We start from the raw sequence: 13,694 nt of genomic DNA on the forward strand, positions 1-13,694 counted from the left end.
TCTCTATGTCGTGTCAGTCTTTCTTGGGAAAAATCATCACAACGAAGGCACTTGATATTTCTAGCAAAGTTTAATTAGGACGATGCATCTGCCGAAAAAAAATATTATTGAGGATAAAACAACTAAACAAGATTCAATAATCATAAACTGCACGATCAAGCTGTCAAATTACATGGGGCCAAGCCAGTCGCCTTGTGGCTTCGTTGGAACTGATTCTTTGACCATTTTGTTTAGACATGCCTTGTTCTCCACTGTACCAATAAAGGGATCAAGCCCATACGTTAACAAGAAACGCATGACATCCACAGTGTGGCCACCATCTTCCCGTGCCTTCACGTATGTTCTTTCACAGTCTCCTCTCAAATTGCAGGAGCCGCAAACCTACTAAAATGCCTGTTCTTATTAGATATGACAATTCGAACTTATATCTTAAGCTTGAAGTACAAGATATTGAAAACAAGATAACTAATATTGGATCAAAAGAAGACTGATAATATAGGCTCATTCAAATAAGAGGAAATTACTCAGATATTAAGCGCATGCATCTCCTTCATCAACACCCACATAAGCCCTTAGACGCTTTCCTGAGTTAACGACTTTCCTATCTAAGCTCGGGCATCCACATCTGGAAATGATCTGGATATCTTTCCTTGACAACATCCTGGCAACGAAGGGAATTTAATGAACAAAGGTCGAGATTACAAACATCGTATTTCAAGTCGAAGTCAGTAAATAACATCTCTGGCCTTCAGAAACAAGATAATCATCCTTATCATGCACACACTTGAAATAATAACTGCAAGCTTAAATGTTAATAGTAATGGCGAAACAAAACAACCTCAGTCATTTCAAACTCCACCTACGAATTCCGCTGCTAAATTTAACATGTCGTGCCGTGCATCCCACAGAGTTCAAATATCCAACAGGTTGCATCACAAGGGCCTCTTTCGAACTACTTCTTCACTACCTTTGAAAGAAAAACTCAAAAAGCGTTTCTGTGTCGTAAAAGCACTTTCTGGATAAGCACCTTTTCCAGGAAGCACTTGGGTGTTTAATAAGATTTCCACATAAACAGTCTCAACCAGCCCCAGTTGAAATAAGCAGAAAGGAAAACATTGCATCACAAGCTTTGCACTCAATGCCAGTCGTTTTTCAATCCAAATTAATTAAACTTACAACCTCAAACTTGAAAAGAAAAAATAATTTCAAAATTCATCCCTTTAAACCAAATCATCGTCATTACCTTAAAAGGCCAGACCGGCCCCGGTCGGGTGGCTCATCGGCGCCCGGCGAAAATTGGGTGATTATGTTTGTGGGTTTTGAGTGTTTCGACGATTGAAGCTCTTTGACTTCGTTGACTATGAAGTCGAGCTTTGGATAATTGGGAGCTAGCGTTTCTCTGGGGCTGTGAAATTGGGAAATTTGGGAGAGGAATTTGGGGCTTTGAAGTGGGTTCTGAGGAAAGGATAGAGAGAGCTATGGCCGGCTCTGAGAAGCTTGCACATTTGGGGTTTTCTGATTTTGGCGGAAAAGGGACGGGATGACCGTTATGTTTGTTTGAAGTTTAAAACCCCGCATCAGGGTTCACATAGCGCAGCACATGGTGAATTGGTACTTGGGACAATTTGTAGGAACGTCCTTGTGCTTTACTTATAATTTCACTATCATCCTTGCAGATTATTAGTTATCAGTTTGGTCCTCGTAAATTTCTTTGTTTTTTGTCGATACGATGATATTTGTGAATACTAGACTAAGTGACACGGTACGTCAGCTATAATTTTTAATTTTTTTTAAAGGGATCAGTTGATGGTTTTGTCACAGTAGTTCACCATTTTGAGAGCTGAAAAGACTCATATAGGCATTTCAGTCTCCTCTGACCACCATCGTGCAATTTACTATAGCCATAAATCAAATTCAAAACGTATCGTGTGGAATACGAGCCTGAAATTCATCATAACATGTCAGCTATAATTAGTCAAACTTGAAACCTCATACTCAAAAAATATGTCTTGGATTAGATGACCCTGACCTAATGACTCTTGGCCGAAAAATTATTAATTCACATATAAGCATGTACATCATGCACATATATCCTGCAAATTCTTCTTCTCGAATCCTTTTTTATAACACATCAATTTGCTCTCTCTCATCGGAAGATGGAGAATAGCAACTTAGAGAGGGGGCAACAATTAAACACTAAAACAAATTACGATAAAATAAAAACTTAATCTAATTCCTCACTTAGAGAGGGGGCAACAATTAAACACTAAAACAAATTACGATAAAATAAAAAATTAATCTAATTCCTCTTTTACACTTTTTGATCCGCCTGAGAAGTTTGCCCTAAACCAGTCCAATTTTTTGGCTGGACGGAAACTTCTTCTAAACAATTTCTATGTACAATGCAAGAGAATCTTGATTTTTTAATTAATTGAAAGAACAAGCCAGTACATTCTCCTCTTGTTTCTGTTCCGAGGTAAGCCGTTCGACCAAAATGTCCAACGCTTCCTTCATCCACCAATGTTGGCATGCCTCTCTTGCTTTCGTTGTAGTCATCTATATAAAAATATTTTGATCACATAAGATTTACCGTTTAATTTGAAAAATCACTGTCTAATATGTACGTACAATTAACTCATTAAATAAAAATTATTAGTTTTATGCACATAGATGAACTTATGATTTACGTGTAAAATCATACCCATATTCTTTGTCGTACATTCTTCTCAGGCCAAAGATCTAGTTGCTCCTTGACAAACAAGGGAAACATGTACCCTTCATAATATGTCTCTTGGCTTTTGCTCATGAAACTCCATTTGCCCAATTGGCACTGCAATCATATATTACAACTTAAATTAGGACAAAACATTTGCCAAAATGGAATTTAATTTCGCGGTAGAACATTAATCCCATCATCAATGACAATAGTTTGACTCTCGCCCGTCCTGCTTCGGTCCCCAATCAAATGTGAAAAGGGAAGTGAAAGAACAAAGAAAAGATACCAACCTCAACATTGCCTAGGACCCCTGCTTCTTCTAGTGACTCTCTTGAAGCAGCTTCTTCTACGGATTCATCAAGTTCCCAACCACCCTAATTAATAAACAAAATACTTGGTTGAATTTTGTATGGATATATAATGGGGTTAGAAAGCAATTTTTAGTTCTTTTAGGGAACCAGCCAATAGCTTTGCCACATTAATCATTCTTCCGGAGAAGGGAAAACTTACCTTAAGAAATAAATTTAGAAACGAAATAACCTCATGTAATTTATACCTTAGGGAACATAAATGCATTGCCTTTCTGTGAAGTGATCACAAGGACTTCCAATTCGTTGCTAATGGCACCATCACTGCCATCTTTGTATCTATAGGGAATGCATCTGCAACATTGAATATTAAACAAATTAAACATCTTAAACATATTATTAATCGTGATTACCTTTTATTAAAGCTAAAATACGAGGAACAGTCAATTGTCGGAACAATAGAAAAATCCATAAACCGAACAGAACTTAAATGGATTCATTTGACAAGTGCGAGATATATGAGCATGTCCCCACGGTGACGAGAGATTCTCAGATACAAGAGATATACAACCAGTTATACATTAGAATTCTCTCTCTCTCTCTCTCTCTCTCTCTCTCTCTCTCTCTCTCTCTCTCTCTCTCTCTCTCCATCATGAAAGAAAAAGAACACGAACGGGAGGAGCCAACCAATACTTTTTCAACGTAACAAAACCATGTCAAGAAAAGCTCAACAACAACAGTAACAACAACAACCAGAAAAGAAGAATAAGAAGAAGAAGAAGAAGAAGAAGAAGAAGGAAAAGAGCTTCACCCTACGACTTGCCGGCGGCCCATGTTGTACCTCTGCAATTCCCTTCCCGACCGAGCAACCAAACAAGTCATCTTTTTGGAATCTAGGTTTGCAGTTCTGATCAACCAAATTAATTAATTGAACACAGAAAAGGCCAAGAAACAAAAGGGGAAAAGGGTTGTTTGGAAATATGGATTGGCTAGGATTTGTTGTGTTATTATATCCCAAATCCAAAAAAAGTTGATCAAGTTATATAAATATTGGAGGTTAAGACAGAAATGCAATTGTGCAATGTAAGTTCAGATTTTGGGGGCACAGAGAAAAAGATGGGTTGGCAAAGACACACCAAGTAGATATATATAGAGAAAGGCTTTGATGGCCACCGTTTCAAGATAACAAAACACCGTTTCTCTTCTATCCCCACACTAATTTATTACTATATTGGGTAGGTCGTATCTCCGGTAATGTATCATATATATGAACCGTTGGGACAAATTTTTTTACCTGTATCAGGGAACACTTTTTATATAGATGTAATGTATATTTTTATGTGTTACGGAATATGAATAGACAACATAATTGATACTATATTAAAAAGAATAAATGCATGTAGCTCTCTCAAAAGTAGGACTCTTCATATATTTACTATCATCTCATAGTTTAACGTTGAATATCAGGTCAACATTATAAAATATTATGCTAAAAACATGAGATGTAAGGAATCTATGCAGAATCCCATTTTATGAGAATCTCTTGGTATTCTCTAAAGGATATGTATTATAATTTAACGAAAAACATTACGTGTAAGCATACCATACATGTAGAAATTTTCTCGTACGCTAAAGAGAGAGAGGGACAAACGTAGTCCAACTAATGCCCTGGGTGCGGACGACACTCACGTCGCCTTCTGAGACGGATTTGTTTCGTTTGAGTCTCTGAGGCCTTCTATGTCGTTTCCCAACAACAACCCTTTTTTGTTATTGGCTGAGTCCACGCGGCGACAATTCATTGGGCCGGTGGAAGTTGACTTTCTGAGGACATGCTCACGTGTATAGATCATGCGCATGCCTTTTATTTCGGTGATTTTTTTATCTCTGTCCCTTCCTACTTTCCCGCATGCGCAGGAGAATCATGGCTTGCCCTCCGGTTATTATTTGAGTTTTTTCGTTACTAGCCTTCTTTCACGCGCAACAGAATCATGGCATATTCCTTTTACTCGATTGTTTTTTTTATTTGCTTTTTTTTTTACGGGCATTGTTATACTTTTGGATGAGAGCGTTGTCAATAGTTTCAAATGATTGAGATCATATTAGTAAGAAATTAAATGAAGGCCACCAAGAGCATTCGTATATGTATCCTCTCCAGAAAGTTCAATAATTCGCAATGTTAAAAGGAATATGGCTTTTTTTGCCATTCATTCTTACTGCATGCATGCGTATTTTCAATGTTTTGCGTGTAGCTATAGTATATGTCATTAGGGTTCAGTAATCGAACATTGTATAAGATATTGGATCTAAGTGTATGATTACGTATTTTACATGGATGAATAATGTTAATAATAAGCTGAATTTTAAATCCTTTGATATCATAAATAGTTTGTTACGTCTATATATCTATTTGATTGATGTGACATAGAAAGAGTTTGCGAGAAAAACTTACCTGAGTCGGTCTGCTTCATGCATGCTTTCTTTAGATAAGGTAAACATGAGTTATTTTAGTTTCTTTCGTAGTCAAATACAAGTGTAATTTACATATTGATAAATGAATCTTTGAAATCCAATGTAAGTGAAGAAAATAAGGAACAATTATGTAATGGATCTGCCAGAAGACTGCGCATGCAAAATACGCATCATATAGTTGTTGAAATTTGAATAGATATGGGAGTAGGTTGAGTTGTAGTAAAGAAGAATAGTATAAATAGACAATGGATAGACTTTATTATATCCTAACGGTAGTTTACATTTTGCCAAAATATTGAAAAGAAATTTAGGATCAATAATTTCCCTCTCTAAACATATGCCACCACAAAAGAAATCTAAATGTCGCCATTTTATTGCGTTTATTCCATTTAGATTATGACACATTGCACGCTAACAACAACATAAATACAAGCAAAAACACTTTATATTTGCGTTTATTCTACATTGATTTTGACCTACCAACATCAATCTCAAATGTCTCTAATCATCTAACTATTACTTGTCGAATATTCAAAGTATGAATCTCAAGTTGAGGACGGAATATATTTTGTATGTGATTATAAGTAGTTGAGCTAGTTTTTATATTGTTAATTGGTTTTATGGTGGAATCTAAACATTTTTTTCATTGCTAGCTATTTAAACAAGTAAATGAATCGTCACTAATACTATGATCCAGTAATGCTCATCTCCACTTATAAGTAAAGGATTTCAAATTCGACTTGCATGCACTGTGAGTTCGATATCCAATTATGGCTGACCTAATATGTAACTTAATTTAAAGACTTAATTGGATTAATAGTCCCCTTAGTGATAGGGTAGTTGGAAGATAGTCCGTATGGTTATAAAAAAAAAAATTTGATTTAAGTCCCTGTTATGAAGTCTAAGAAGATTTATTCTCAAATTTGAAAATTTCATCAACTTTCTGTTAATTATTAGCACGTGAGCCAGCCATACGTGTTAACAATTAACAAAGAGTTCCATTTTAGTTTAATATGTGTATGGAGAGTTCCGTTTTAGCCTAATATGTGTGGTTCACGTGCTAATAATTAACAAAAAATTGATGGAATTTTCAATTTTGGACATAAATCCTAACAGACTTCACCACAGGGGCTTAAATTCTAATTTTTTTTAATCACATGAGCTATCTTCCAACTATTTTATTACCACGAAGACTAATAATCTAATTAAACCTATTTAAATCTTAATCGTAAATATTATAGTATCGAATAAATGAGCCAAGATGAAAAAGACGTGAATGAAAAATGAATTTTTATAAATTGAAAAGTATACGTATTAATCAAAATCCAAAACAAGTCGCCTTCAAAGAGAGACTGATAAGTATAAGCCTCTTAGGTTTGAACTGGTCGGACTCACATGGACTTGAACATGCTTACTCTTCCGCGCACACCCCAAGAATTATTTGGTCTCTGTTTTCTCCCCTTCCATTGTTTAGTCTCCAAACATAAAAAAATTATAAGCCTCAGATTAAACACATATAGAATGACCACAAGGACTTCCAACTTCAAACATAATGTATACAAATATACGTAGAAGCATATTCGTGACACTACTTTTCTTACATAATTTTTTTTTATAGATTTTGTAGAGTTCACTCCGTATTGTACTTTAATAATTCGAACCGTCTATTTTTTAGAATATCATTCATAGATCATCCTTGCAAAAAAATTAGACAAATCCAAAATTATTAAAACATTCATATGTAGTAAAGAAAATGAACGAATATGATTCTACAAATAAACCCTAAACTCTTAATCTAACAATGATATGATTTTAAATTTGGGTGATTTTTGGTAAACATGATCTTTGAGGGATGGTCTAAAATATAAATGGTTCAGGTCGTTGAAATACATTATAAAGTGGGCTTCATAAAAACGTATGTAAAAATTGTATAAAAAATAGACATACATACATACATACATACATACATACATAAAAATTTTATAAAAACGTATGTAAAAATTATATAAAAATGGGGATTAGTCCCACACCTAATCTCTATTTTTATGAAAAATAAAAATGGGGATTCCTTTGCATAAAGTGCCTATATATATAAATAAAAATGGGGATTCCTTTGCATAAAGTGCATATATATATATATATATATGCAAATGATTTCGAATTGAATTAAATTTTTGCACGGATGATCTATGAATCAAAACTTATAAAATAAATGGTTCGAATAGTTGAAGTTAGATGTGAGCAAGTTTCATACCTAATCACCATTTTTTTAAAAAAAAAAAAATAAAATAGATATCACTCCCCTTAAAGCCTGTATGTGCGTATGCATGCGCGCGTGTGTGTGTAATGGAGCAGTTGAGGGTGAATGCTAAAGTTTCGTTTTCTTAGGTGTGGCTTTGTCTTCACTCTTATGTATATGCCATTTGGATTGAGGACAAAATCAAGATGGTTAGGATTTGGATAAATACTCAACTTGTATTTAGGTGAGGGCCTTAATTAAACCATGGGGCATGACAATATTGAATATATTTAAAACCTAAGAAAAGTCTTAACCCTATTAAATTTGGCCCCCCAATGTCTCATCACTGGTGATCGGTCACATGGGAAGTTTCCTAACTACCATATACATTATACACAGTGGATATGATATATATGGTAGGTAGTAGTTACTAGTTTAGATGAAAGAATTCTAGGGTGTTTTTGTAACACCAATTAATTCGATCGGAGATGAGTTTAATTATATTGCATATATGTGTTATAACATAAATGAAATAATAATATTAATGATGTATTAATGTTCTACAATCACATCGAAAAACTTTGTTATCTACGTTAATGTGCTATTCGAAAATAATAATTAAGTTTTTGCTCGCATATGAATTTTTTTTCAATGTGCCTGTAATATGGGGTAATACGTCGCATGTTATTATACAATTGAATGAGATTTTTTGTCACATCCCGGCCCGGGTAGGACCACTTCCCGGGCCCGCTCCACCACCGTAGCACGATATTGTCCGCTTAGGGCTTACCATTCCCTCACGGTTTTGTTTTTGGGAACTCACGAGCAACTTCCCAGAGGGTCACCCATCCTGGGAGTGCTCTCGTGCGCTACTCGCTTAACTTCGGAGTTCCTATGGAACCCGAAGCCAGTGAGCTCCCAAAAGGCCTCGTGCTAGGTAGGGATGGGAATATACATTTAAGGATCACTTCCCTGGGCGATGTGGGATGTCACAATCCACCCCCCTTAGGGGCCCGACGTCCTCGTCGGCACATACGCGGCCAGGGTTAGGCTCTGATACCAAATTGTCACATCCCGGCCCGGGTGGGACCACTTCCCGGGCCCACTCCACCACCGTAGCACGATATTGTCCGCTTTGGGCCCCGACTACGCCCTCACGGTTTGTTTCTGGGAACTCACACGAGAACTTCCCGATGGGTCACCCATCCTGGGAGTGCTCTCGTGCGCTACTCGCTTAACTTCGGAGTTCCTAAGGAACCCGAAGCCAGTGAGCTCCCAAAAGGCCTCTTGCTAGGTAGGGATGGGAATATACATTTAAGGATCACTTCCCTGGGCGATGTGGGATGTCACATTTTTTTTTCCAAGTGTCCCTCTAATTATATCATAACATATGACCATACCTGGCAAACGGGCCGTCTTTGTTGTGTTCGTGTTATACCCGTTTTTGGTCATGCCGTTAAGATAACGGATTTTTAATAGGTGACTCGATAACGAATTGAATTGTTAACGGGTCGTGTCGGGTTAACTGGTTATGCAATAAATTATCATATCTAATATCTAGATTCGACAAATAATATTTTATCGTTTTCTTAGAGGGTAACGGGTGACCTGATAACGACACGATTTGTTAATGGTTTCTTAATGGATGACTCGATAACAATCCGAATCATTAACAGGTTGAACAAAAACCTATTATTTTCGTGTTATTTCATGTCGAGTTAACAAATCATATAAAAAATTATCAAACGTACATATAACGTATTGTCTCGTGTTTTGAACACACTAAAACATCTCTCCTCGTATACATATAATATGGGCATCACATGTACATAGACTCGCAACTCATGTGCAATTGTTTAATCGGTATAGTTTTTTATGTTTTTATTCTAACAGCTCACATGGAAGATTGAGAATCTGAATGACTAGCGAGCCAATTATTATTCACTAAAATATATTAACATTGCTAGTTATAAAATAAAATGCATCAAGATCCACGTTACAATTAAGTTATTAACCAATCATACCACGTTCATTCAACCTCTCTCTTTTTTTCGTTTCTTTATTTATTCTTCTTTCTTTTTATATTTTATCGATTCATTGAAACTTTTGTCCTTGCCCTTCGAATTCAAATTTTATATTTAAGTGAAGGCTAAAAAAAGCAAGGTTCATTGTCACTAGTACATTTTAACTACTTTATATTATTATTATTATTATTATTATTATTATTATTATTATTCTTTCTTTTTATATTTTATCGATTCATTCAAACTTTTGTCCTCTGCAGTCTGCACTTCGAATTCAAACTTTATATTTAACTGAAGGCTAAAAAAGATCAAGGTTCATTGTCATTGGTACATTTTAACTACTCGAACAAAGATAAGAAAAAGGTCTAAGATTTCTTAAAAGAAATTTGTTCCCAAGCCGAAATTTAAGGCCAACACAAAACAATGTGCTTGGTATACAAGATTCTCACTTGTTTTTAATGGTCTCTTAATCTATTTTTCGTTTTTTTAAATAGGACTAGCTAGTCGTTTCGTCATACAATCCACTTTTTTGAGATTAAGAAGAATCACATAAGTATTTCAACCTCCCTCAGCCATCATCGTGTGATTCACCGATATCATGAATCAAACTTAGAATGTGTCATGTGGAACACTGCTTATAATTCGTATCTAACCTCTGAGTCATCCCATGATTTACTGATTTATGGCTATAAAAAAGAGAGAAGTGCAGGTTCTAAAAGGCGTGCAAAATCATTTGCTTTTTCTCTAGTGCACACCAAAAGTACTTGTTCAAATACGGTGCTTAAATGTACGTTTTGATGTGTACTAGAGAAAAATCACAGGACTTGAATCCAGGACCTTCTGTGCCTGTATCCTAATACCCGAATTATCTGCCACTAGCTTGTGTGTTCGTATAGAGCTCTCTAGGGTTATGTGACTGGGCTTGAGCGCATGCTTACTATTTCATGTGGAATGGGCTTTGCTCCAATTTACTCATAATATTTTTGTTGTACTTACATGCTTGTGTAGGTTGTTTTGTTTCAATTTTGTGGTTTTCTAAATTTAAAATTTTGTGTCTATAATATTTTGTTCAACCTTTGTTTTGGTATACCTTGTCAATTAAGTTGGTAGGAATGTTGCCTCATTTGACGAATTGGACTGGCAACGCTAACAAAATGAAACTACAAAAACGAGACTTCAACAAAAAAACTAAGGAAAAAGTGAAAACCCAAATATACTACAATCTACAAATACTTTTAGTACAATTCAACTTTAAATTTATTTTATTTTTTTAACACGATGATGATGGGTTGATAATTCATGATCATGAATTGAACTCGCTATTTATATAAAATCTCCTACTTACAAGTAGCTTAATTTTTTTAAAATCTAATATATTCATAAAGTCACATCAAATACATGCAAGTATTGTAGTTAGTTTAAAAAATTAGAACGTTGTATCCAGTAGCAGATCTAAGATTCGAACCTTGGGGATTCGAGTGGTGAATACAAGTTTTTTAGCCAGAAACAGGGTACGAAGCGCGCAAATAAAAATTCAGTTTATTCACTAAGACATTTTGTCGAACACTTAGACTTGTTCTCGTTAGTCAAACCATGTGTGCACATGTCAACATATATCAACATATGCCGATGAAATCTGATGAGTAATAAGGAGAGAATTTGTCGAGTGTTGTTGACGCAATCTGTCGAGATATTTCTACCAAATATTACTTCAAACACTTGATAGATACAAAAGAGACCCATACCAAACATTCAAAAAATTCTCGAAAGAGCTTCACATTATATTTTTCGAACTCTGATCCTAGGACATCATGTTTGTACCCTAATTTCTAAACAGAAAAGGGAAAGTTGAAAAAATTGTATAAAGTAGGTTGCTTAAACTCTGCAAACACCAAAAGGAAGCAAGTCTAAAAGAACTGCGTTGCAAGTAGGAATAATGCGCATTTACACGCGCACACAACCGTAATCGCTTGCTTTCGTGCTTTTCCGTATTTAATTGACTTCATACATTTCTTAATTTTGTTTACTTTCTACAAAGCTTGTTTTTGAAAGGGTAATTCATACTGTATCGATAAGAATCCCTACAAATCGACAAGTATCTTTCCTATTAAGCCTTCCACACATGTTCCACAAGAATCATCTTCATCCATGACAGAAGGATGAGGCTCAAAACATTACCATAATTTCACTTTCACCCAAAAGAAAAAAAACTTTTATCACCACGTAAATGCCCCGTTTTTTAAATTCTTGGATAATACTCGGGTCATGACCAGTTAAGACATTGTATTCTTATCCAATACATACACCACTTGTTATTATCATTTTAAAGAATACTACTGATTCACGATCTTTGGTTTTTAATAATAATAATAATAAGACATGTATTACGTGATTCCTAACGTCGTTGAGTAAAGATTTAGGATTCTGATTCATGAGACTCAAATATTGTTTAGAAGAGATTTAATCATGATTGATCTATAAAATTGGACCTTCTAATCAAAATGCTCTCTAAAATAAAAAAAAATAATTAATTTAGTTCCCGAAAATAGGTCTTGTAATTATCCTTTTGTAAAATTTTCTATTATTTTTTTGATGTGGCATACTAATAGAAAATTTGATGGAAAGTTAACAGAATGACCAAATGATTTGCGAAACCCATTTTTAGGAACCAAATTGATAAACTTTTTATTTCAGAGACCATTTTGATTGAAATATCCAATTTCAGGGACTAATCTTGATAAAAATCATTTTCTAGAATGTTTAAGAAAGGCATGAAGTCAAGTTGCATGCATTAATTATTTAATTACCTTGATTTGGTGCATTATTGTTCTTCATTATCAAGTCAAAGGACGAACATCCTTCAAACAAGCGTGGAAGGCCGGTGGCTTTGTTTGGCCAGCCACCCAATTTCTCTCTCTCTCTCTCTCTCTCTCTCTCTCTCGGACTTTGCCATTGTTCTTTGACCACAAATGACCCAACTAATGTCTGGATTAGGCTACTAATCAAACTAGTACAGTCACGAGGATACCTACAACCCAATAGTTGACAAAGAAACCATAGGGGGCACTGATCCTCTCCACCAATAAGATTATACACAAAAATGATAAAAATAGTCAAGTGGGTCCAACCACTATGGCTAAAATGATAGTTCCAATTCCAAGTTAGTGAACATTATCATCACTTGAGGATGGTGAGCAAAAATGCACCCTTAACTTATTAAATTGAACGGCTAGAATGAAAAAAGGTACGTTAGAAGAAAAAAATATGAAAATCTCGTGTAAACACGTCTCAAATTGATTTCATTCGGAGGAAGTTACTAAATATCTTAACTTCCCTTTTCTCACCATTCATGAACAAATCTTGTCGCTTTTTGTTTCTTTCTTCCCAATATTTAAAGCAATCAAAACGTTCATAACTCTCCAATAAACAAAAAGAAAAAACAGACACAAGGCCGAAGGTGTGATTTCTTAACGCCATAAGAAAACGAGAGCGTTTGTTGCGCTGAGTCTTTTTATGGAGAACAAGAACATCACCACCAAGACGACGGGCGAAAACAACGACGACAACGGGAGCATGGACGAAGAGGGGACCTACAGCTACATGGATGTCCCAATTCACAGCCAAGTGATGAAGATCAAGCAGGAGTTTGAGAAGATCAAGCACCCGTCTCTGCAGCAGCCTGCAGAGGTGAGGCGGAGACGCGTGATTATGCGGGAGATTACCCGGCAGCGCTCGCGTTCGCCGCTGGGGCTGGCCACATAGGGATAACCTCGTAGGGGTTGCCCTGCCTGCGTCTGCATGGAGATGGTGGCGACGCTTTAGAGTTAGAACTATTTCGTGGTTTTTCCCTCCTACTGTTTGTTTTCTGGTTTTCCCTTTTACTGGTATTCTGGGGTTTTACAGTTTTACTTTTACTACGTTAGTTGTACAGGTAGAAG

The 13,694-nt window shown here is 35.7% G+C and overlaps 1 protein-coding gene across 1 annotated transcript; it reads right to left on the minus strand.

The window, feature by feature from the left end:
• Positions 1-2,268: 2,268 nt before the first annotated feature.
• LOC103943070 (nudix hydrolase 17, mitochondrial) lies at positions 2,269-4,186 on the minus strand. The gene is made up of 5 exons (XM_009353265.2): positions 3,836-4,186; positions 3,273-3,378; positions 3,007-3,090; positions 2,702-2,830; positions 2,269-2,556 (listed from the first exon to the last, which is right to left on the minus strand). Exons 1-5 carry the CDS (start codon positions 3,904-3,906, stop codon positions 2,428-2,430), a joined length of 519 nt encoding a protein of 172 aa, XP_009351540.2. The 5' UTR covers positions 3,907-4,186; the 3' UTR covers positions 2,269-2,427.
• Between the last annotated feature and the right edge of the window lie 9,508 nt (positions 4,187-13,694).

Source organism: the organism of the source record quoted next, unplaced genomic scaffold (genome assembly GCF_019419815.1).
Source record: "Pyrus x bretschneideri cultivar Hongxiangsu unplaced genomic scaffold, Pyrus_bretschneideri_v1 Contig22, whole genome shotgun sequence".
NCBI lineage: Eukaryota > Viridiplantae > Streptophyta > Magnoliopsida > Rosales > Rosaceae > Pyrus > Pyrus x bretschneideri.